We start from the raw sequence: 26,082 nt of genomic DNA, 5'->3' as shown, positions 1-26,082 counted from the left end.
AGGATTTCATTTACACTGTATTGTTTGTCTTATTGCTGAAAAATTCAGGTGATTCATCATATTGGCTGGAGCAGCTGATCCCTATTCCCCAGATATCACACTCTCTATGTGATAGGAATATAGCAAGCTATGGCTTTTATATCCTTGACAGGCCAAGGTGATAATTCTTATGGGATTTAAGTCTTTCGCCTATTGACGAGTTCCATTTTTTTTGTTAATGTTTTTTCCTCTACTTTCTCCTAACAGCCCCCTGACTGTGGAGAAGGGTCTGGAATTATTAAATGAAGTCGCCTTGCTCCTGAAACAGCAAATGAATGTGTTCAGTGATGTCAGGTAGGTTTCTTTAGCTACTCTACTTTGATTTAAAGAGTCAGGTTAAGTACAGTGGCCATAATCCTTTCAGTAACATAACATTGTTGAATACTGGTCTGTTAAAAATCAAGTATGCAATGTATTTTCTATGCTGTGTGTGCTGAGGAAATGTACAAACTGAACATGTGCAAATGTTACAGAAGGAAAAATATGTATTTCATGAGAGGAGTATTCTATTTGATGAATAATGCTCTGTCATATATATATACTGCTTTCATTCTGCTTGAAACTAGTACAATTTTCCAAAGTTTTAATTTCATTTCATTCAGTCTGATAAAATATGACTTTCATTAATAGTCAAAAGTGTGACATTGTGTACAGTAGTCAGGTATGCATTTTATGTGGTGTTTGTCCTTGTCGTTGTACAGACATAACTTTTTTTTTTTAATAATAAACATGCCAGAATTTCCTGCTCTGTGCAAATGTTTTACACAGAGCAGCCCCGATCCTTCTCTTTTTGGGTCCCCTGCTGGCGCTTCTGGCTGCTCCCCACTACAGAGTGCCCACCATAGCAAAATACTTGTGACATTGTGTACCCATAAGACACACAGAGTGCAGCTCGGACCCATACTCCCGGTCCCTCCTCAATAGCTGTGATTGACAATGCCTCCCTCTGCTGTGTCTGAGCCAATAAGGAGAGAGAAAGCCACGAGAGCCTTTGCTCTCGTGCATATTGTTGGATTGAGTTCGGGCTCAGGGAAGTATAAGAGGTAGATGGGGGGAGGGAGGTTGCGGGAGATGCATAAAGAAGGTTTTTTACCTTAATGCAGAGAATGCATTGAGGTAAAAGAAAAAAAAACTGCAACCTTTACAACCACTTTAAAACATATTTTCCATACTAATCATGTCCACTATATGGCTTATCAATGTGCATGCCAGACAGTGAAATCACTATTACAGGGAATGCATCGGTTAGAAGCATGTCAGTGTTGGATCATCCACAAGGAAATCTAGGCAGGAGCCTAGGGTCCATGAGATACTCAAAAGCCTGATGGATGTCAACAGGGCCCAGCTACAACCTTCACACTCCTGCAGTAAACCAGGGGGATAGTGCAACTGGTAAAACCCAATCACTTGTTTGTCACTTACAGGGGGGTGGTGTTTGATGGGGCCATGCAAGCACAGGCAATGTAAGTAGAGCAGCTTCTCTGTGCCTATTACTATCCATATCAATGTTAGTTGAAGTTACGTGGGAGGGAAGTTCCACTGTGCTTAGGGCCCCATTCTACCTTAATCCATCTCTGGCTATAAGATATTTTGGATGGTTGCATCTCCCACATATGTTTCCTGTATTTGGTGTAAGCTCTAGATGTTCTGCAATGTTTCTCTTTATATACCAGTTGCAGAAGATAGCATCTTAGTCATGGATTCCCTGTCCAGCTCCTACCATGGAAAGAGGACTGTCTGAGTGTGAGAGTAATGATTTGTAGTATTTTTCATGTCTCTTGAAGTTTATATTGGCTGTGTTCCCAATTAAATTTTCTGTAAAATTACCGAATGCTAATTCCAGAGCAATTGAATCCATAGAACCCTTATACAGACCCTTGTATGAACACAAGCACTTGGTCATTACCAGTAATCAAAGGAGCTGCTTTAACTTCAAGATCTCAGCCTTCACACAGGAACATAGTGCAACAAGGCATGGTAAGTTAGTAATTGAGGGAAACATCATTTGCAGGAAGACCAGATACATATGGTGACTTTTCTTTGTCCTCTGCTTGCCTTTCTAGGCACAGTTTCCACAGTTAAGGTCCTCTTCAAAGAAAGAGAACAACCTCTTTATTCTTTACATATGTTAATTGAGGGGAGCAGTTATTTGTAGCCTCCTGACCTCATGGGCATACGGACCCAGTGTTACTGTAGGTACATTGCATAGTAGGCACCATTTATTTATATATTAGTTTTTATTTAGTTTATTCTTTATGCTTATAATTTTTTTCTGGACATTTGGTAGATCACGCAGATAATTTTTAAGGGTAACTGTCATTTATTCATGTACTTGATGTATATTTTATGCATTGAGCTGTTTTGATTTATTTTATATTGGGTTTGCCACTCCTATTTAGTGCAAGTGGCTCCAATTCTCTAGTGCTCGCCATTTATTTTTGATTTGTTGTTGCTATGGCATTGTTTACTCGCACTGCTGATCAGTTTTTTATTCCTACTGCTCCAAATGCCACAGTCTAGCCTCCTAACAGTCTGGAAGGCAGTGAATTGCGCCTTTGTTTCAAAAGTTTGAGGACCTCTTCTTTAATTGTTAATGATACTATTAGAAGCCACTTGTAGCTTACAGTAAAATAACTAAAATAGAACTACATAATAAACTCAGAGCGTGACCTTGGGGCTAATGCCTCGTGTTCTTATGACTTATATTAAAAAGATTCAATGCATTTATAGAAGAAAAAAAAATGCTAAAACTGTGTTCTCTCTAGAAACCGTTTAAATGAACATGTGATATCTTAGAAACAAGGGACAAATAATCCTGAAGATCCTAAAGGTTTATTTTTATAAGCTATTCTCTAGAAATCTCATTTATAACACCAAACTGCTTGTGATGATAGTTGAAGATATTAAGGAACATATATAAGTCTAACAAATGGTGAGCTATACATTCATATGAGAATGATTTCTTTTATTATTACATCACAAATTATATTATACACAGTAATCGTGTTTACAGCCTCAATAATCTGCCCAAACTGACGGATAATACTTTTTAGCCTATGGCTACACAAGGAATAGCGGTGTCACCATATTGCACTAATAATGCTAGCTTGAAAACTTCCTCACATGCTGAAGGCAAGCTAGATAAAATTAATGATGTAATATTGGAAAATGGGGAAAAAAATAGTTCACGTTGAAAGAAATCACACCAGGGGTCCTAAGCACAATACAAAGGAACTGGGAGAGGTTTCTGACTGTTAAGAACATAGGGCTGATAAAAAAAACAGACAAAATTACTGTTGTCAGCAGCAACCAATCATATTCCAACATTCAAACACCGCTGAAACTACATAAATAAAAGTTCATTCTTAATGGAAGTTATAGAAAACAGAGGCATTTTTTTCCTTCATGTTTAGGTATGTTTCATAGCATTTCATATGTTTTTGTTGTCAAACTAGAGTCAGCTGGAATTTGTGTCTCTTTCTTTATCAAAAGACAGTAGAATAACTGTAATTGAAACTGCTGTAAATATTCTTTTTAAGCGCTGGATCTCTGGTTCTTCAAAATGACTCTTGCTTCAGTGACTGTAGAGAAAAAGGAATTAGGGGACAGTATAGTATCTACCCACCATCTTGAGTGATTGTAGGGCAAGGGTCCATAAAGGGGACAATATGATAGCTAAGTGGTTAGCACTGCCACCAAGTAGGGAAAACCCAATAACTTATTGATAGCTTAGTTGCCATGAGAGTGGAAGCTGTTTTAGAGAGGGAGACTGATAGAAACGGAAGTATAAGCCTAAAATGTTTTTACGCTTTTGATAGAGTGGGGAAGTGCCGAAATTCTTCTGCCTGTTTCCTTTCCTTTTATCCTGGTTACCAATATCATGGGTCAGGAAATGATGGAAAATCCTATATTTTACTATTGTCCCCAGAACCGGAAGAGAAGGGATGTCTTCTATTAGTTCCATGACTGAGAAGCTGACAGGATTTTAACCATTCCCCACTCTATCTCAAAAGTAGAAAATAGTTTTTTTTATGTTAGATACACCTTTAATGAAATATTATCTAGAACAACTTCGGATGGCTGCACTCTACAAAAATAACAATTTAATGAAAAGTCATATAAAAACACATATGTACAAGTGAATAAAGGGTACAGGGGGTTTTTGTGGAGTGCAGTCATAAAAAGGTTTTTCTACATATCCTGGATTTCGGTTGATGAACTTGGCTTTGCACCTGATGGAATGAGCTTAGCGCAGGAGACCATGTAGTGGGCCATCCGGTCCACTTGTTTACACATTATGTCCGTTCTATATAAACTTGGGAATCCATTATTAAAAAAAGTTAGGAATGTTTTTCACAATAACCATATGAAGAAATTGCTAGAAGTCTTGAATTTTACAAAAATTTTTTTTACATGTACCTTTATAGTGCCATCAGTTTACACAGTGCTTTACATATATATTCTACATTGACATCAGTCCCTGCCCTCAAGAAGTTTACAATCTATGGTCCCTAACTCACATTCATACATACACATACTAGACAGGAGCCAATTAACCTACCAGCATGTCTTTGGAATGTAGGAGGAAACCCATGCAGGCACAGGGAGAACATGTAAGCTCCAGGCAGGTAGTGTCGTGGTTGGGATTCAAACCAACAACCCTTGTGATGCTAGGCAAAAATGCTAACCACTTAGCCACTCTCATTGAAGAAATTTCTGGGTAAAGTATTTTTATAACATTTTTTTAGACTTTACCCATGTAGTTTAACATATGAATAGGCTTTATGATGATTAATATTATAATATCTATAATATTTCTACAAGGAGTAAAATAAAAATATAATTATACATACAGGTATATGCTTTGTGTGTGTGTATATACAGTATGTATGTGTTATGGTGGGTTTAAAATGTATATTTGTTGCCTGCCAATTTTGTTTGAATGCTATCATTATACACAAGTAATACACAAGTTATTATAGGCAAGTAAATGAATCAGGGCAGTGTTACATACCCATGCTCCCTCCTTCAGTTTGGACCAAGGTGTCCATCAGGGATAAGGCCTGATCTCGCCTGAATCCTGCTTAATTGGCTGGAATTTGAGATGTAAGTGGTCCTGCAAGCACATTCCAGCTTAACAAATATTAGTAATCAATCAAGCTAAGTGCAGTATTATCCTTTTACATGCATTCAGTGTTTTGGCAGTTGCAGCGCCATTGTATCCAGGCAGTCACATGCAAACCTGGCATTTGCATACCTAAAGCACCAATCCACCTGGTGGGAGATGCGCAGTATTGAACATACATTGTATACTAACAATTTCAGTTTTATATATGACACCTGGAAAGGTGTATTCCGAGTATGACAATTTTGGAATGTCCTGATCTTCTGGACCTGCAAAATGCTTTATAAGGATATCCGAATATGGCTATTTAGAGACATTCTATTTACCCGCTGATGTACCCAAGTGGCCACCATTTAGCTGCTCTTCTGTCTCCCCCTGCAGTCTCTCACCCAGGGAGGGTTTTACATTTCAGCTTACACCATCCATACTTTCTGTGATTTTGATTTAATCTTTATGACCTATGTCTTCCCAACAAAGCTGAGTGCTAAGCACGTTGAAATCAGCAGCCTCCATCTTATATACTTAACGGCCTGCCAAGCAAGATGAAGAATACTGAACCAAGGATGGTATTACCATGTAACTATTTAGATATGTATGCCTGAACTGTGTATAGGCAGCATAAGGGGCAGCTTTCAGAGATAGTAGGTTTATTGGAAGCCAACTAGGCATGGACATTTACTGCCATCTGCTAATGCTTTATTACTTTATAGGACATTCTTCCATGCGTTAAAAAAAAATATTATATAATAAAGTATGGTGGTTTTTAAACAGAAGTAAATTTGCTTTCTTTGGCATCTATAAAGTTCCATTTTTAAATACATTTGCTTCTATATATATATTTAAGGGATGTGGTGCCATGATCACCCATCAGTCCAATGATATTAAACATCCCCTTTAGCTTGGTAAACATGTGAAAAGAAGCCTAGAGCTCCACCCACTTGCTGAAATGGTGCATATAAAATCATCACTTGTAATGTTTAATACAGTATGTACCTTAGAATAAAAAAAAATAAAAAATGCTTAAACATATTTTAAGTTTTAGCCTAGTAATTGCTGTAACACATGGTATTGTATGCCACATACCAGTTCTGCACAAAAAAATGTCAACAGTCAGACTACGCTTAGCCTGTTAAGATCAGTGCAGTCCTTGTTCACTGTGCTCCAAGTCACAGCCGTGGTAATCAACACAATCCCCGCTTCCTGAGTTCCACGCTTCTCTCTGAATTCCCATTCCAGTCACAATATGGCCAAGCCTTGCTTCAGCCTTTCTCCAGCACTGAACAGATCTACATCCCCAAAGGATTCTTCCACTCTTGCTCTGGAGCTTATACTCTCTGCAGAGACCAAAAACAACATAATATCTATCTGGTCTCCCACAGTACACAGAGCATGGAAGTGCAATTTTAGTAAATATAAACTGTTAAATACCTTTTCTCATCAGCAGTATATAGCAGCCTTGTGACTTCTATCAGTATCCAGCAGGCTGCATGTTAAAGCTTGTAGAAGGAGTTTTCATTCTGCTCTAGGAGGAAGCAGAACCCCTGACCTTTGTCTGGACAGTGCCGATTGGCCCTGTGCTGATCACATGCACTCTCCCGAGAAAAAAAAAACCTCTCTAGCAATACACACCAAACTGAGCAGAGTGTCTCCACACGAAATGTCTTATCAGGGTATAAGAGGGGGACACTGGAAAAAGGGGAGGATCAGACAAGACAGGATCAAACAGCCTTTTTGCACAATGCAGAAGATTAACCCCTTAGGTTCCACAGTGAGTATAACAAGCATGCTTTACTTCATTTACAGTCTGATTTTACTGTTGTTTGTTTAGTAACACTCTAAAAGAGATCTGTCAGCATACAAGATATGGGGGAGATTTACTAAAGCTGGTTTACGTATAATCTGGTGCAGCTGTGCATAGTAGCCAGTCAGCTTCTAACTTCAGCTTGTTCAGTTAAGCTTTGATAATAAAACCTGGAAGCTGATTGGGTTCTTTGCAGAGCTGCACCAGATTTTGCACTCTCCAGGTTTAGTAAGAAAGCCCTAATGAGTTTATCCCTAGAACCAATGTCTTAATTTTCATTGGCTTGCACTACCCCCAAGTGCAGAGTATAGCAATGGGCAGTTGTTGTACCTTGTCCTCTGGGTAGTTTTTTCAGACACTATGTCAATGTACCTATGCCACATTGTATCATAGCATAGGTGCATTGATGTTATTTTTATTGTATGGAATGGGATATAATCCCTTTTGAACTAATTTACTATTACATTGAACTCTAAAACATTCAGTCATATGTTTACAATTAAATATAATCAGCACAGGATGCCATTTGGTACATTCACACTTGTGAATGTCACAACCCGATTACATGCAAGAACCCCAACAGGATTAATTCCCTGGATTAACAGTCCCATTGAAAACAATTTGAGGCTGCTGGCTTCCACAGCTAATTGCAGCCACTTGCATGTAATCAATCACACAGCGATAACATGCAAGTGATCGGTCCTGGGTGCAGGCAGTCTATGTCCAGGGACAATCACTGGCATGTGATCAGCATGTGATCGCTGCATGTGAATGGCTGTGATTAGCTGCAGGAGCTGGCAGCCTCCCATTGCTTTCAATGGTGCTGTCTCTTGCTAATTTAGGAACCCCTGTTGGGGTTCTCACATCTAATTGGACTGCGGGTGCACTCAGAAGTGTGAATGCACCTTTAGACGTGGAAGTGTTTGGGGAACAAGACAACACTATGTAGTAGATTTTACCAAAAAGCTACAGTAGGTAACACAATATTACAGGCCAATAGTTTTCATTCACTTAATCTGCTCTATTCCATACAGCCTTTACCTACGAATCCAGCAAAATTGCTTGGATGAAGCAAGTTTTCAGTGTACATCTAATGAGTTAAAACAATAATAATTACATAGCGGATATAGCAATAAATGTTTGAAAAGAGCATAACAAAAGGACTGTTTCAAATCTAGAGAGTCCCTATTATATGGAAAGTGTAGAATTACCAACTCTGAAACTGAAGTCATCACCAAATATACTCAGCAACATTATGGCATAAATTGGGACTTAAAAACACTGGCACTTACTTTTGAAGATCTACATGCAAAAAAAATTGTTGAATACATCCCAGATATAGTCCACAAAAGGGCGACATCCCTCTAGGACAGATTGGTACTTAGCTTCTATAGGGCAAAGGAAAGTTTTGACAAAAAAAGGGCACCTACAAAAGTTTTAATTGTGCATACTGCAAAGTGAGAGCAAAAATGAGGTCCTCCCAAATGGACGAATACTTTGAACAAAACAAAACATTCTGCAGATTGCAAAACTACACAAATTTGCTACCATGTAAAAAAGACTAAATGTGAATGGTGGTGTAGAATTCATGACCGTATTTATGCCATCCAGATTGAACTTTTAAATTCCTCATTTAATCAGCATGTAGCTTAGCACCGGAATTATGACCCCTTTTGTGTCCACTTTACAGCTTTGGACACAAGGATCAGAGGGGAGGTGGTTGGTATCATTACATTTTAAAGGCAGAGACAAGATGAATTTACCATGTATGAGCTACATGTTACACAGCACTAAATGGGGCTATTAGCTTTAACCCTTCTTATGAAATAATAGTACATATTTGATTTAGATTATATGGGTATTTAACCAGATAAAGGATACAAGAAATTAATTTATAATCTTAGGACATAGCCACACCATTTAAAAAAATATATTTATATGAATAATGTCTGTTGTTTAATGACATTGTATATCAACTTTTAAGTTTCGCTTACGTGTGTGCTATATTATAAATTGAGATCACGTACATGCAGATAGTGTTCTATGCATTGTGTGACTATGTGATACTTATGCTGGCAGTCCTCTCATGTTGTTGTCCACAACAAGGTGCCCTGTGGGACCCCATAGACATCTGAAAGATTCCTCACTATCATGAGGGCAGATTTGTAAGTACAGTTAATTTTGTGAGAAAAAGGATTAGTTGACCTTGTAGTTTGAACCTCCAGCCACTAGATACTCTGTATACGCAATTCATACCTTAAAATTTCCTTAAAATGTGTACCTTATATTTTTTTTGGCTTTGATTATGATTTTAGGAATGTGATACGATATATCATTCATTTGACATCTAACACTTCATGTGGATGTACTGTATGTTGACATTGCTTTCTTAACATGAAATTTGTAATGATGTGATTTTTTTTTCCAGCAGGGGCCAAATTATTTTTTTTTCTTAATGCACATCTTAGTTCTTTTCAATTTGCTGCACTGCATTTAAGTGCATCATGTTCCAATTTCTCCCACTGATTAACAACCTAGTGTAAACGATGGTTTTCAGCTTGTCATTGTGTCAGGCCTGGTTTTGCGCAGAGCTGCCCCGATCCTCCATTTCTCAGATCTGCTTCTGGCACTGCTATCTCCTCCCTGCTGCCAAGTTCCCACATAGAAAACCTCTTGATATAGGGGCACTTGTGCGGGCTTGCTCCTGATCCAGCTCTGTGTGTTCATAGACACCCAGAGTGCAGCTTGGCCCTGCCCCCCACTCCTTCCTCATTGGCTGTGATTGGGAGCCAGGGGCTGAGTCTATGACAGCAATGGGCAAACTACGGCCCGCGGGCCGTATACGGCCCGGCGGACCTTTTAATCCGGCCCGTGGAGCGTGATACTGTCAGGATGGCTGTCAGGATGTGTGTAGGCGGGGCAGCGTGACGAACGTGAGGGGAGCTAGGCTCCTCTCACAGTCCGCCCTGAAGACCGGAACGGAGCGGGAACACGGCGAGAGGAACGCGCGGAGCAAAGGTAAGCAAATTGACACAGGGGGGACTTGGGGACTTAATATGGGGGATGAATTAATATGGGGAATGAATTACTATAGAGGGGATGAATTACTATATGGGGGATGAATTACTATGGGGGATGAATTACTATGGGGGATTGATTGCTATGGGGGATGAATTACTATGGGGGATGAATTACTATATGGGGGATTAACTACTATGGGGGATGAATTACTATGGGGGATGAATTACTATATGGGGGATTAATTACTATGGGGGATGAATTACTATACTATATGGGGGATTAATTACTATGCTTACTATGGGGGAATATTACTATACTTACTATGGATGACACATACACATCATTCATCTACTCTTGGTCCGGCCCCCGGGTCCAATATATGAACCCATTGAGGCCCTTAAGTCAAAAAGTTTGCCCACCCCTGGTCTATGAGGACGGAGAGAGACGGTTCTGGGGGGGGGGGGGAGCTGCCCTAAGAAGGTTTTTTTACCTTAGTGCAGAGAATGCATTAACGTGAAAACCCTTCAGCCTTTAGAACCACTTTAAGTAATGTACTGTATGTAACATATCTTCCCTGCCTCAACACAGATTAGAATGTTGAGCTACCATTCATAGTATGTGTATTCATAAATAACTGATGAATTGATTAAAACAGATAAACTCTATATTATAAAGGTTCTGGTTCTCCTTGATATGTTTTGTTAATGGCTATGTAGCTGTCAAATACTGCTCATTATTTCTTATTACATCATTAAAGGCCATTAAAACAACATTAGCATGTTCATGTAATTATGCCTTACACTTAAAGTGGATGCAGCTAAGATCTGATCACCTAATTATGGGTCACTGTGTGGCCGGCGGTGATTGATCGCAGATGAGAATTAAAGTCATGTAGGTATTGGCACTAGTGCATACAGCTATTAAAATTAAATATATTCTTTAAAGTGCTTTCAGTGTCCTATGATTTTTCAGCATGATAGTCCAATGGCTTTTAAATCACAATTAAATGAATTCCCTTCACCAAACTTGTAATGCCCATAAATGTGCCATAGTGCAAAGGAATTAAATTGTAATTTGTCTTGTATAAATTTTGGATAGGTTCCTTTCAGGATGATAAAGTGCAGCCTATAAACGTAATCATGAACTTAAATTCTGCTTGCCGTGATTGATTGAAATTGACGTCCTGCATCTGTCCTCACTAGACAGGAATATGCTATTTCAGGGCCGAAACAGAAGCATGCAGAAAGAGAACCTATTTTTAGAAATCGACTAAAGCTTTGAATAATATATATGGATGTCAGGCCATACTCAGCTGAATTCAGTCTCTTAATTTTTCTAGAGCTTTGACTCAGAATTTTTATAATGATTTTTTTAATGCACCGGATTCACTGGGGGAAGTGAATGATATAGGCAAATGTTTTGACTACACCTGATTTACAAGCTGCCTTACATACATAATAATACAATAAGCCAATGAGATTGTGATATATATATATATATATATATATATATATATATATATGTGTGTGTAAAAAGTTTAATCAAATTTCTGTTGTGAGATGTTGCTATTTTTTTGTACATGTATATTTTTATTTACAATTAACTTTATTACATTAGTTTTATTATTTCCAAGTGTATTTTACTTTTCGGGGTCGTTTAATTCTGTTTATCAGAAAATCAAAATCAATACACTGCAGCCTTTTCTGTTATCAGTGTTTTCACTGCGCTCTATGGGACCTAAGACAACACATGGAATGGGCTAGAATAGATGGTCTCACCAGCTCTAATCTCTATTCTTTTTTGACTTAAAGCATATTTCCACTTCAGCAGTCAAATTTGAGAAAACCCCACTATATGTTTTTTTATATATTCCCATTCACACAGCATGCCTAAAAACTGTGTTAAAGTGAGCCTATCCAATGTCTGTCCTGATTAACACACAGTGCAAGAATCCTAGCCTCTATACCTTTAACCCTTTGTTAGGACAGACAGTGTTCAAATCTAGTTACAATGGATAATGAAGATATGCCTGCTCAGTACAGACAGGCCTAATTAAGGCAAACACATCTTCACACCTCCCTCATAAACAAAGAGAATTACCTAGGGTTTTTCCTTGCTGGAGGGTCCAGAATAGAGCATCTGAAGGTAAGCTGCATTTTTAAAATATTATTTGTTATGCTATGTTAATGGGGATATGTATCAAATATAAAGCAGGTGCTCTCCCAATTCGGCTGCAAAAGTGGAAATACACTTTTACATTACACACAGTTAACATTCCTTATCCAAACACCAAACTGCCTTCTTACTGTGAACCACTGATGTAGTCATACATGTTGATCATATCCCCCTTAATCTCCTCTTCTCAAGAGAGAATAAATTCAGTGGTTCAGTTCCCAACACCAACAGAAAGTATTAAACCTGTTACATCACTGTTACATCACTTCAAGGTTCAGGCCATTGGAGGAATTATTAAAAGTTATATGTGAACTTTGTCTGACCAATGCACAGCATGACACAATTGGAAAGACTTAATATGGTGAGGTATCTTGCTTGCATGCAAAGTCTCCACTTATTTTTCCCACTTCTGCACCCACAAAAACAAAGTGCAGTGATTGTCAGATCCTCTCAGTCAGTCATAGGTGGTCAGATCTTGGGTCTCATCCAACTTAATATGTATACCTTTTTAGATGTTGCTAAGGAGAAAGTGTCATGGCAGACTGCAAGGTTGCAAGCATTTCTCAGCATGTTCAGTGTGATCTGTCCCAATAGAAATACTTAAGGACAGGGTGAGCTTCATTTCATGAACCTAGCTTGTGAATATTCAACCCTTGATTAGGACACACAGGGGGTTATTTATTAAAGCTGGAGAGTGCAAAATCAGGTTCACTTCTGCATAAAAACCAATCAGCTTACAGGTTTTATTGCCAAAGCTTAATTGAACAAGCTAAAGGTAGAAGCTGATTGGTTTCTATGCAGAAGCCCGATTTTGCACTCTCTAGCTTTAGTAAGTAAACCCCATAGTGTTCTGAGATCCGCTAGCACAATACAGACAGGGTTAATTATGGAAACAGAGCTCCCCAGCCCCCTCACAAACAAAGAGAACTAGTAGGATTTTCAGAAAGGAGCATCTATAGGAGGAAAGCTGCTAAATATATTGTATGTGAATTGGAGCATGGTATGTAGCAGAGCTGACCAGGAACATTTAAGAGGAGGAAAGTGCAGAAGGATGGCTCTTTATGCTGCCACACTGTGCCGTTATTGTCCAATCACTGGCTGGACATTACGTAAATGCAGTAGACAAAAGTCAGGTTACCAACCTGGTATATACAGTTGTGCTCAAAAGTTTGCATACCCTGGCAGAAATCATGAAATGTTGTCATTGGTAAAATATGACTGATCATGCCAAAAAAACTGTCTTTTTTAAAGGATAGTGGTCATATGAAACCATTTACTATCACATAGTTGTTTGGCTCCTTTTTGAATAATAATAACAGAATTCACCCAAATGACCCTGATCAAAAGTTTTCATACCCTGGAATGTTTGGCCTTGGTACAGACACACAAAGTGACACACACAGGTTAAAATGGTAATTAAAGTTTAATTTCCCACATTTGGGACATTTTTAAATTTCACCTAGTGTCTGTATATAAATAGTCAATGAGTTTGTTTGCTCTCATGTGGATGCACTGAGAAGGCTAGAACCATAGGGAACAGAAAATAAGACCTGTGTAACAAGGTAATGGACCTTTATAAAGATGGGACAGGATATAAAAAGATATTCAAAGCCTTGAATAGGCCAGCAAGTACTCTCAATTGCTTATTAGAAGTGGAAATTCAGGGATCTCTTGATATCAAGTCAAGGTCAGGTAGACCAAGAAAAATTGCTGCCACAGCTGCCAGAAGAATTGTACGGGATACAAAGAAAAACCCACAGGTAATCTCAGGAGAAATACAGGCTGCTTTGGAAAAAGACAATGTGGATGTTTCAAAGAGCACAATACGACACTACTTGAACAAAAATTAACTGCATGGTCAGGTTGCCAGAAAGAAGCCTTTACGGCGCCAATGCCACAAAAAAAGCCTGGTTACAATTTGCCCCAAAACACTTTGACACGCCTCAGTGGGCTTTTTTGTGGCATTGGCACAGCAAAGGCTTCTTTCTAGGACCTCAACCATGCAGCTCATTTTTTATCCTTTTTCTCTTTACCCAAAAAAACACCTAAACTTGAGCAGGTGAATCCAGTGGTAATATTAGGCAGGCCATAGATGATGCGATCTTCTTTCCTGCAACAACAGGTTGCAGGAAATAAAATCACTCGATTCCTTCATCAACACAGTCAGTGTTGATTGGAGAATGCTTCCTGCAGAGCTATTGTGTTCTCCCAAAAGGGGGAGCGCGAGGAGCCATCCCTGCCAGAACAACACAGTGATTGTTGCTAGCATCTATAGCTGCTGGCAGTAATTGCATGGTAAAAATCAGGCAATCTGGTTGTACCAGTCGCACAACAATCAACTTGGGTACAATCAGCCTGACCATAGATGGTTCGAATCTCGGCCGGTCCCTGCTGAACCAGCCAAGATTTGAACCATCTATGGCTGGATTTAGTCTGTAAACTATGTTAGCACTGGAGAACAAAGAGACAACCACAGTAAATTTACATCAAATCAAACACCAAAGTGCACAGTACACAGTACACAAGCTAGTGTTAAGGTCATTTGATTGTATGCTTGAAAGTCATAAAGTATACAAGATATTTCAGGTGTTGCTGTTCAAAGTCATAATTTTTTGCTTCAAGGCTGTAGAAATTAGAAAATGACATGTAATCAAGACACCTTTTTCTTTTTAAGGATTCAGTTGCCTTTAGTTTTGGCACAATTTCAATGTATACATGCAAGGGTAAAAGATTGGTTGGGAATGTTGTGTATCTGATCACCTATGGTTGGTTATTTGAAACAAGTACAATTTGGAAAGTCAGCATAAATATTCCTTCCCTAAATTTCCCCATGTCCATACCATGTCATTATTATTATTATCTAAATGTAATTTTCATTATGTTTGGGATGTCATAATACATTTACAAAACTGTTTAGCAATACAGAGGTGTCACTATGGATATTTGGTGTGTTTACTCTGCTCACTCGTGATACAATATCTTACAGAGAGGATAAACCTGTCTCAGGTCACAGATACCCATGTGGGTTGATATATAAGTCATTATGTCAGAATGTGGTGCTCCGGTTTCTGTATCGCGCTTACAGTGTTTACCCTCTCACACCTCAAATAACTAATCAGCCAGTGGATTAAACGCACTCAACCTCAACGCTAAACCAGCCTTCCGTCTTTCCACTTCATCATGCTGATTGATTATGACATCTCTCGGTGCTGTAATAAATGTGAGCACATGAAGGAGTGACTGGAAGCCGTAGGGATAACTCAAACTGGCTGGCAGCTTTATATATGTGTTGATACTCTACCGCAATCTAGATAACTACAGACATCTATTCTTAACTTTTATTTGATCTGACATCAAGACGCTGTTCTATGGTGCATGAAGTCCGGCCATGGTGTAGAAACCGTTTCAGATCTCCCTGTGTGAATGAATTTTTTGAGCAGATTATACTTTCAGTAGATATAGGCTCAAATCACAAAAGCATAATGCATGTGGTGTTTTTATAGCCGCGCGATATTTCCACTTTTTTATGATCAAAAATGGATTTTTCAATGCACTAAAGGCATTACTGCAAAGATCAGCTGAATCTGACAAATACACATATAGGCATTTTGAGGGCAAGAGACAATTTATGAATGTTATCACTTAGGTTATCATTCCTTAAAATACCTTTGTCATCAATCTAAAGGATACTGTGAGTTTTGCTGTGGCACCTATTGAGGAGAGCAGGAAATGTAGCTACTTGAGCTAGTGACAAAATATTGCGATGTGAACAACACAACACTGTTTTTACACTTTTGCACACAATGCAATCCCATTTAATAACCATATCCACACATAGAGGTTGTTGTGAGCTCTTTATTGCTCTCTCTTGTGTCACAGCTCTCTAGCAACCTGAAGATAACACCTAAGAAAATGCCTTGTAACTGTCACCCTTACCTTCAAAATTGTGATTTGTAGTCAATGGGGTTGAGTTACTAAAGGACTAGAGCTTATTCACTTTGCAAAGTGAAATTTCACTTAGCTTAGTAAATGAGGTAAAGCTAATTGAAAATTTTCTTGCAAAGAATACCCAATTGTGTGCGGGAAAAGAAAAATTTTTTTTGCTTCCATATGATTGGATAATTGAAGTCAGCACAGTTTCACCTCATTCGTTAAGCAAAGAGAAAATACTTCAGTGGCGTACTAAGGGGTGTGGGCGGGGTGCAGCCTGCACTTGGTGACAACTCCTTGTGGATGCTGTGGCCTTCCTGCACTCTTTTTTTTTTTGTACCGCAAACAAAGACATTTCAGGCAGCCACATCACACACAGTAAGTCAGCAACTGGTGCTCCTCTGACAATTGCAGTTTGAGCGAGGGGTCGTTTCCTTCCCTGATCCGGTCATATGGCACAATTGAGATGGAGTTGACTTCCGCTCACTGCTGCATCCAGTCTGGTGAATAATTTCAGGGAGGGGGGAGTCCTTTCCTGGTTGTCTGTGCTGGGGGGAAAGACAATGGTGAGGTCTGTGCTGAGGAGGAGTCTTTGCTGGCCTGGGGGGTCTATACTGAGGGGTGAATGTCCTGATGGGTTTGTACTGGGGTGGTATCTGTTTTGAAGGGACAGTACTAAGGTGGGTGTTTGTACTGGGGGGGTCTGTACTGATGGGTCTGTATTGGTGTGCTTTTTGTGTTTGGGGAGGGGTCTTTACTTTGGAGGGGGCATCTGTACTGGGGGGTCTATACTAGAGAGGGGTGTTGGTACTGAGAGATCTGTACTGGGAGGGGGGAGTGTCTTTATTGAGGGGTCTAAACTGAGCAGGGTTTGTACTTGGGGGGAATTTCTGTATTGAGGTGTCTGTACTGAGGGGTCTAAACTTGTGTTCTGTGCATGGAGGTCTGTACTGAGGGTTCTGTATTGGGGAGTGGGGGTTCTGTACTGGTGTGCTGTATGGGGCAGTCGATCTGTACTGAGGATTCTGTACAAGGAAGGGGAGTCTGTACTGATAGGGATTAAAGGCTGTTAGGAGAGTTCTGTACTGTGGGAGATATGTGCATGGAGGAGGGTAAAAGGAATGTGGCATATGTGAGCTGTGTATAGAGGGGGTAGGGTAATGTGTTTTTTACCATGCCCTTTAAGCCCCCCACAATACTGTGTACCCAAAAATGATCATCCCTTGGTGTTAGTTTTTCTGTGTACACCACTGACATGCTCTACTGCTTTAGTAAACCAACCCATCTGTGGTCCGTCTGCTTGGATACAGTGACAGCAGGTTGATTTAGAGCTTGTTCTCTGGCCATAGAAAATAAGGTAAAGCTGTGTTTACTTTAAATACCAAATCGTATGCAAGGAAAATACAAAAATATGGATTTTTGCTTGCACATGATTGAATGATTGATGTAAACACACCTTTACCATATGTACAATTCTCTGTAAACATTTACTTTGCGCTGTTTCTTTAATGTGCAGAGTCCAGGCATACCTTATGGTAGAAACTGTTTCTCATCTCCATATGTGAATGAGTTTTTTTTAAACAGATTACTCTTTTAGCAGTAATGGATGTGATGTTTTTGTAATGATTTACTATGTGCAGTTTTTCCCCTTTGTATGATCAGAAATGGATTTTACAATTCACTGAAGGCATTACTGCCAGGATCAGCTTTTTGCTGAACACCTATTTTCCAACACTATTTTCCAAATCCAGAGGGAGAGAACTGAGGTCTGTACACTTGAAGTCCAAAAAAAAACAGGCAGGAGGTAGGTGCATGGGGGCCACAAAGGATGCAAGAAACCAGACACAAAGGAGTCACAAGGATCGCAGGAGAGAGTAGGGTCACAGGAGGTCAGGAGCCATGAACTGGAATTGGGAACGTGAACAAGGAATTTGAACTGTAACAAGAAACACAAACTAAATTGGGGAACACAAACTGGAACTCTTGGACCAGGGGCCTAGGGCTAAGTATAGTCTGTTGCTTATAGTACAAAACAATATGCCAAATATTACTACAGAAATACATAGCAAGGTAATATGAAGATAATATACAACATATCAGTATATTATATCATTTAAAAGCAAAACTGTGCAAGCATTTTATAACACATTATAATATTTAACTATACAGTGCCTTGCCTACTTTTTACATCACATTGTTGTGAAAGAAAATCCAAAAACACTCTAGAGTGTTTGAAAATGCAAGTATCTTTCCAGATATTTCACCTCATGTCTAATCACCTATGTTTATATCTCCATCCTTGAATGCCCTCTATATGTCTTGAAATGAAAAAGAATCAATATCCTGATTATGAAATTGCAAATATGCCTAAACTTATTTTAAGAATTATACAGATAAAGATTAATAGCATCAGAAATGCAGATTTTAAATACCTGTACAACAATGATGTTGTATTGTTTATCACAGGCAACACATGTTTACATCAACCACTTGCCCGTCGCCCTATTGTAAAAGTACTGCTGCAGGGCGACAGGGCTGCGCAAAATCACGTATATATACATGATTTGCATTTCCGGATAGGGGGCGTGCACATACACTGCCCCAACCCGCTCTGCTGTTGGCGGCTTGAGATGTCAATCACCAGGTCCCGGCCGGCGATTCCCTGCTGCCGACACTCTGTGATAGTCGGGGAAAGCTGACGGGAGAGACCTGTGTGTAAACAACACAGGTCTCTCTCCTGTCAGCAAGGACATGTTGCTTTGTATTTCTCTACACGGCAGAAAAATACAAAGCAGCATGTCTCCGTAGTAAAACACACACACAGCGCATAATGTGAAACACACACAGCACACAGTAAACCCTTTGATTGCCCCAGATGTCAACCCCTTCCTGCCCAGTGTCTTTAGTACAGTGTCAGTGCTTTTTGTTAGCACTGATCACTGTATTAGTATCACTGGGGATGTCAGTGGCAGTTATTTCTCACCCAGTGTCAGAATGCCTGCTGCAGTCCCGCAGTCCCGCTGATCGCCGCCATTACTAGTATAAAAAAAAAAAAAAAAGTAAATATACCGCCATTTGTTGACACTGTAACGTTCACGTAAACCAATTAATTTACATGTATTGGATGTGATGTACTTTGATTTCTGTGAGTTACAAATATTGTAAAAACTATATATATATATATATATATACACACATATTGTATTTTTCTAATAAAAGAATTAAAAAAAAAAAATAATAATTTACAGGTATTGGGATTTTTTTTAGCAAAGACATGTAGCAGACATTGTAGCCTAAATTTATGATGAAAATAGATTTTTGTAATTTTTTTTATTGGATATGTTTTATAACAAAAAGTCAAAATATTGTTGTTTTTTTTCAAAATTGTTGGTGTTTGTTTATAACACACAAAATAAAAAACACAATGGTGATCAGATACCACAGAAAGAAAGGTCTATTTGTGGTTAAAAAAAGGACATAAATTTAATTTTTGTACAGTGTTGCGTGACCACACAATTGTCAGTTAAAGTAACGCAGCTCTGTATCACAAATGGCCTGGTCAGGAAGGGGGGGGGGGTAAATCCTTTGGAGCACAAGTGGTAAAAAACTTAATCACAACTTATGTATTGTTGGAGAGTGAACATTTTGCATATTGTACAAGATACAGCCATTTATGATTGCAACAAGGACCAAATGAATCAAGACAACCTACCACTAAGAGTTTGTATAACAAACAATAAAACTGGATGGTTCAAAGTTGCTGTTATATTTGTGATCGATGTTGGATGGAGATATTTGAAAATTCCAGCAAATTAAAGTATGAGTTGGCCAGTATTAGTACATGAGATAGATCACTCAGGGTAGCCTATTTAACAAAACAGATATCTCTTCCACTATTCACAGCTGAATATATTTACATGTAACTCTTACAACACCACAGAAGCAATTCTTTGCTAGAATCAGGAGATTGGTCGCTGCTGGTCAGCAGCAATGTCCTGTTCATTGTGAGCGGTAGCAGTAGAGTTGGCCTATGTGGACCGAGCAACAGCAAGAAAGAACAGACAACTTTGAATGATATTATGCATGAATAAAATAAAACAATTTCTATAATCTTGTAAAGTGTAAATAGTTAGAGAGCCTGTTCAAATAATATGGTGGTTGTCTATAAACCACGCAAATCAGTAAGAATATAATGATATGGGTTTTTTCCGTTTAAAGTCAAATTACTTTTCACCATCCTAATGCATATTTACTAGGGCTGGAGAGAATAGGCCTCCATAGCAGCCCCTTGCATTGTTAATAGGTTGTATTATCAAACATAAAAAGTTAGTTGATGATAAAGTTAGTAAGAATAAATTATGGTAATGAGGGAGTCAAGAAAAACTGTGCACCAAGCACCAAAGGTTTCTGTTTAAGCACGCCAAGCATTCAATCCTTTTGTTTCCAAACCTGTTTAGCAGAAAAAATTTAGCAAGGAAGGCAAAAAATCAAGGTCTATAGGAAGATGTATACTTAAATTCACAAAGGTATAGATTGGATTTTGTAGGCCCAAGATAACACCACAAAATTAAAATATATAGATTTGTATTATACAAATGCTTAAAATTAGAAAACTTGATTAAAAAACATGGTCTGATTAATAAATAAATCACTATAATGTGCATTTGGCAAAAAGCCTGCACTTAGATACTTAGATACAATCCTGACACATTTCAATTCATAATGCAATCTTCATCGGGGTAAATAGGGTGGTATATTAAAGATCAGAACCAGAATTGGAGTAGATGGGGTCATGAAGGATGAAGGACACAAGGGACACCGTAAAAGGACCTCCAGAAAAGCTTCATTTGAAAATAATGGTAAATGGCCCAAAGAAACTGAAAATTTATGAGCATATATTTCCTGGCAGGAACAGCACTACTGAATTACAACCTAAAATAAAGCCATTAGGGGTCCAAGGATCTTTTTGTACAGCACCCAAAAAAAGGGTTTTTTAAAGTGTTACTAAACCCACAACAGTAACATCAGTCTGTATATGCAGTAAAGCATACTTGTCATACTTACTGTGGAATCTAAGGGGTTAATCCTCCGCAATGTGTAAAAAGGATGTTTGGACCCATTAGGGGCCCAAGGATCTTTTTACATAGCACCCAAAAAAAGGTTTCTTAAAGTGTTACTAAACCCACAACAGTGACATCAGTCTGTATATGCAGTAAAGCATATTTGTCATACTGTGGAACCTAAGGGGTTAATCCTCCACAATGTGTAAAAAGGATGTTTGATCCTGTCTTCTCTGATCCTCCCCTTATTCCACAGTCCCCAATCCATCTGTTGATAGTAGAGAGCCTTTGGGGCAAGCTGCATATGCTCAGTTTGGTGTGTATTGCTAGAGTTTTCTTTCTCTTGGGAGAGTACATGTGATCAGCACAGGGCCAATCAGCACTGTCTAGACAGAGGGTTGGAGGTTATACAGCCTCATAGGACAATCAGGGGAGAATAAAAACCCCTCCTGCAAGCTTTAACCAGTGCTCTGCTTGACACAAAAGTTAGAGCTGTTTTGCCTAAATGTGCAAATACAATTTAGGCAAATATTAAGGTGAGGGCATATTGAGACCACACGGCACCTGGAGAGAGGGAATAAGGAGATCACCTGCACATTTGCACATATTTGATAAAAAGACTTTATTTATGCACTTTATGGATTGTATTTGCACATTTTTAATGAATTTGCACATATTTTGATTAATCACATATGATATAGTATTGGTACTGATTATGGTACTAATGCGTTTGTATTTGCACATTTGCACATTGATTTATGAATTTGCACAGATAATGATTGATCACATATGATATGAATTAGTATAGATCATGATTTTGATTTATTTTGATTTATTTATATTCATTTTCTAATTTCTAATTTTTAATTTATAAGTCACAGTATTTCATTTGCTCACACATCTTTTATGTATGTATTAGCTTATGCATTTATAAGTGTGAGAGATTTTATGATTCAAAATAGGAGCGCGGCACTATAAATATATATATATTTGAACAAACAATAAATGGATAGCTTAAAAGTGCTAAGATGGTAGACCTCAATCACATTCTGGTATGTACCAAGCACACATCCACATCCGACCCATGCTGGAGCTATAGGAAGTTGCCTAAGTCACATACTTTCCCTTTTGTCTAGTCTACAAGTTACGTTCGGTTTTAGCAAAGGATAAAAGACTAGAATGACCGAGGTTTAACTATCAGGATCTTAGGGTACCTGGAAGAGCCCCAAGCTGTACAAGAGAACACAACTAATCCTGGTAATATTGGTTGGACCTGAAACATAATATGGGTCACACTGTTGCTTGTGGTATTGAATTGAACTATACTGATTATACACCGGTGCAGGCAAGATATTAAAGAAATGAGACAGATGTCAATTCAGACACCTGGTTACTTTATGCTACTAAATTTCCATACACAGATTGTTGGTGGCCTTTCTACATTGGTACAGTGATTCTGTGTCGGCTCTTTTCCCCTGCGTTCTTTATATTCTGGAGTGTACTGCGGCAGTCTTCTGAGCATTTTCTTGAAGTGATTATCCTCTCAATCTCACACAGTAGACTGAAGCATTGAAGCAGAGGGTCACAGCTGTAGTTCCCAAAGGTACTGACACAGATGTCAGCTCCCCAATCACCAGGGAACCTATTGATCACTTCATACATAAATACATACTAAGTGTATTGCCCGGCACCAAGGCAACTGCCACCACACACCAGGAGTACAACCATACAAAGCTAAATGCTTAGACTGTCCTTTTTTTTTATATATATATATATCTTATGGTAACTAATCTTTATTTGAAATTTAGGTGGTATACTCCAATGTAGTCAGTTATGGGTCATGTCAAGGTTTGGGCAGTCTGCGCAGAATATAAAAATGTCTGAATACTGTATAATATTCATGTAGAAGAGGAATATACCACTAATTCTTTCTGTATGTAACCTGACCAATATAACCAACTAAATCATGCATTTGTTTATGGATCTTAAAGTGTTACTAAACCCAGGACTCTTCATTCACTATATCTGGTCTTTTTACACAGAACATATATAAGCTGCTAAATACCTTTTCTCATCAGCAGTATATAGCAGTCTTGTGACTTCTATCAGTGTCCAGCTGAGCACTCGTTAATCTTGTAGGAGGAGTTTTCATTCCCCTCTGACTTTCCTACGAGGTTGCATGACCGCTGGACCCTCTGTCCGGACAGTTCTGATTGGCAATGTGCCGATCACATGCACCCTCCCAAAACAAACTTCTATAGCAATACACACCAAACTGTGCAGAGTGTCTCTTAGGGCTCTGTACTATTAGCAGATAGATTGGGAACTTTGGAAGAAGGGGAGGATCAGAGAAGACAGGATCCGATAGCCTTTTTACATAATTCAGAGGATTAACCACTTAGGTTCCACAGTGAGTACAACAAGCATACTTTACTGCATATACAAACTGATTTACTGTTGTGGGCTTATTAACACTTTAAGCACCATCTTTGTATGATCAGTGCACCAATTTGTATTCATAACTGTAATATTGCCAATTCTCTACTTAAAACACATACAAATCCTAAAGTAGAATTAAAAGCAATACTTTTTTTTAAAAAATATTGGATAGAATGGAGAGGGAACAGCTGTCAAGTTTTTATTGCTGTCTGTGTCCCCGTTAGGGAGATTTACCCACTATGTTTCATGGTGACCACCATTGCAAAGAGTGTAGGTAAAAGAAAATCCCCAAATTTTGCAGGAGCTTTACCAAAGCTGGTGCACACAGAATCTGGTGCAGCTGTGCATAGTAACCGATCTTTGAGTTGTCACCATAACAAGAATAGAGGGGAAATCTTCCAATAGAGACACTAGTTCTGGCGATCCTGGTGACAACCAGAGATTTCCAACCATTTGGAGTGATGCTCTCACTTTCTGTTGTGACTATGCAGTTATAGCCCTCTGGTATTTTATCCAAAATAAACATAATTTAAGTTTAGCTCTACGTTAGTGTACATGTAATCACATCCAAGTGAAAACAGTGATATAACAAGTTAAAATGGAGCTCCAGCCAAAATGTTTTGGGTAAAGTGGGATACAATCAATCTCTGTCTTGTATTTGTTGCTGTTATATAAAGTTCCATTACCTCATTACGCAGGTCTTTTGACAGTTCATTTCTGCTCCTCATGGTTTAGTATCTAGCCTGCTCAGTGCATCTATGTGAGAGCTAACAATCTCGTTGACTATTTATACACTGACACTAATTGCAATTTAAAAAGCCACAGATGTGGGAAATTAACCTTTATTTGCCATTTTAACCCGTGTGTGTCACCTTGTGTGTCTGCACCAAAGCCAAACATTCCAGGGGATGGAAACTTTTGATCATGGGTGATTTGGGTGACCATTTGGGTGATTTCTGTTATTATGATTTAAAAAGTACCAAACAGCTATGTGGTAATACATGGTTTCATATGATCACTGTCCTTAAATAAAGTTTTTTTGGCATGATCATATTTTCAATATCAAAATGTCATGACTTCTGCCAGGGTATGCAAACTTTTGGGCATATACAGTATATATATATATAGTATCTCACAGAAGTGAGTACACCCCTCTCATTTTTGTAAATTTATTCTATCTTTTCATGTGACAACACTGAAGAAATGACACTTTGCTACAATGTAATGTACAGTGGTGGTTTAGACATTAATGGCCGTGTTGAGTTATTTTGAGGGGACAGCAAATTTACACTATTATACAAGCTGTACACTCACTACGTCACATTGTAGCAAAGTGTAATTTCTTCAGTGTTGTCACATGAAAAGATAGAATAAAATATTTACAAAAATGTGAGGGGTGTACTCACTTCTGTGAGATACTGTGTATGCCACAGTTCATACAATCCACAATATGAACCCATATGTCATAAAGAGAATACAGTATTTTCTGGCGTATAAGACTACTTTTTATACTTAATATACCCCAAAAATTGGGGGTCGTCTTATGTGCGGGGTATAAAATGTGAACCTTGAGTTTGTTTGGGTCAAGCTGGTTGGATGTGCGGTATATACAGTATACTGCGCTGAGCCAAGCGGTTTCAAAACGTACCGGTACGTCCCTACTGTAATCAGCCCGCTGGATGCGTATATGTACGGTAGCTGCGGCTACATACAGTATACACTGGGCCAATCACGGCGAGTGATGTATTCTACTAATGAATACAAAGCCTGCTCGGATTGGCTGAGTCAGAGAGGTGAGCTGATGATGTCACAACCTCAGCAAATCCGAGCAGACTTTGTATTCTTTAGTAGAATACATCGCTCGCCATGATTGGCCCAGTGTATACTGTATGTAGCCGCAGCTACCGTACATACACGCATCCAGCGGGCTGATTACCGTAGGGACATACCGGTATGTTTTGAAACAGCTTGGCTCCGTATACTGTATATACCGCACATCCAGCGGGCTGACAGATTAATCTGTCATAGGGACATTTATTTTGAGCCAGCTTGGCTCAGCGTGGCATACTGTATGTACATTACTGCACATCCAGCGGGCTGTATATATACTGTATACTGTATGTAGCCGAAGCTACCGTATTACCGCACATCCAGCGGTAACCATCTGATTTGGAATTTGATCCATATGATGACTGTCTTAAAAATGTATCACAAGATGTCATTCATGAACTTATGATGTCAGAGGATGAACATGAGGATTTTGAAGGATTTTAAGTACCGGTAAGTCAATACCATTTCAATTAAAAAATCTGATGTTTTTAAATGGTGTTGCCTTGGAAGGAGGGTTGTCTTATACGGCGAGTATAGCCCAAAACCTATATTTTAACTGGAAAATTAGGGGGTCGTCTTATACACCCAGTCACCTTATACGCCGGAAAATACAGTACTTTTCTCTGAACAACTTTGGCACATGAGTTCATATGTGAGGCACA

The 26,082-nt window shown here is 38.8% G+C and overlaps 1 protein-coding gene across 1 annotated transcript in view; it reads left to right on the top strand.

Annotated features, from left to right (window-relative positions):
- The window catches only part of PTPRN2 (protein tyrosine phosphatase receptor type N2), a 1,146,107-nt gene that overhangs the window by 402,450 nt on the left and 717,575 nt on the right, over positions 1-26,082 (top strand). Inside the window, exon 10 of the mRNA XM_089694046.1 lies at positions 247-333. Within this exon, the coding sequence (XP_089550172.1) occupies positions 247-333 (87 nt within the window). The remainder of the gene's footprint in view (positions 1-246; positions 334-26,082) is intronic.

Source organism: Staurois parvus, unplaced genomic scaffold (genome assembly GCF_062004578.1).
Source record: "Staurois parvus isolate SC_StPar_1 unplaced genomic scaffold, SC_StPar_1.0 ptg000005l, whole genome shotgun sequence".
NCBI classification, from domain to species: Eukaryota; Metazoa; Chordata; class Amphibia; order Anura; family Ranidae; genus Staurois; species Staurois parvus.
This window is presented reverse-complemented; position numbering and strand designations above follow the sequence as displayed.